The sequence below is a fragment of the Fonticula alba genome (genome assembly GCF_000388065.1).
Source record: "Fonticula alba strain ATCC 38817 unplaced genomic scaffold supercont2.15, whole genome shotgun sequence".
Classification (NCBI taxonomy): domain Eukaryota; order Rotosphaerida; family Fonticulaceae; genus Fonticula; species Fonticula alba.
Genome location: NW_009242985.1, coordinates 366,923 through 367,567, shown reverse-complemented (window position 1 = coordinate 367,567; position 645 = coordinate 366,923). Strand labels below are relative to the sequence as shown.

The following is a 645-nucleotide window of genomic DNA, read 5'->3' as shown; positions in this document are numbered from 1 at the left end:
GGATATTATTTTGTGTATTTGTCTGTGTTGTGCGTGTGTGTGTGTGGGTGTCGCGGCCGGAGGGCGGTGGGCCCAGGGCTCCGCCCCTTTTCGCCAATCGCCGCATGCTAACCCTGTTGTTTTGTTTTCCCTTTTGTCTCGCCTCCTCCCCCCCCCCCTCCCCCCCCCCCCCCCTTGCTCCTCCCTCCTCTCCTCGCTAATTCCTCCCTCCCTCCCTCCTTGCCCGCGCCCCGCCCCCTCGGCCGCGGCATGCAGAGGCGTTCGACCGCGCCACCCGGCTCTCGGCAACCGTCCTCCCCCGGCTGCTGTCGCTGATCACCATGTTCCAGGCGCTCTTTGTCAACGACACGCCGAAGCCCCTGCTCGAGCTGACCACCGGCCCGGACTTCTCGGCCAGCAGCCTGGTCAAGCCGTGGACCGGGCTGACCCAGGCCCAGCGCCAGTCGGCCGAGAACGACCTGCACCTGGCCAGCACCCGACTGGCCACCAAGTTCTACGAGGAGATGGAGCACCTCATCCTCCAGGCCGGGTCCTCGCACTCCAGCGCCCTGGACACCACTCTCATGCTGGTGGCCAGCTCCGGCGCCGGCGGCTCGGCCTCCATTTCCGACGTATGTCCCCCCCTCCCGCCCTGGCAGCGCCCCG

The 645-nt window shown here is 67.9% G+C and overlaps 1 protein-coding gene across 1 annotated transcript in view; it reads left to right on the top strand.

Annotated features, from left to right (window-relative positions):
• Nucleotides 1-320: 320 nt before the first annotated feature.
• Nucleotides 321-645, top strand: part of H696_05940 (hypothetical protein) — a gene marked incomplete at its 5' end in the record, with an annotated part of 4,261 nt that continues 3,936 nt past the window's right edge. The window contains one exon of the mRNA XM_009499716.1: nt 321-611. Within this exon, the coding sequence (XP_009497991.1) occupies nt 321-611 (291 nt within the window). The remainder of the gene's footprint in view (nt 612-645) is intronic.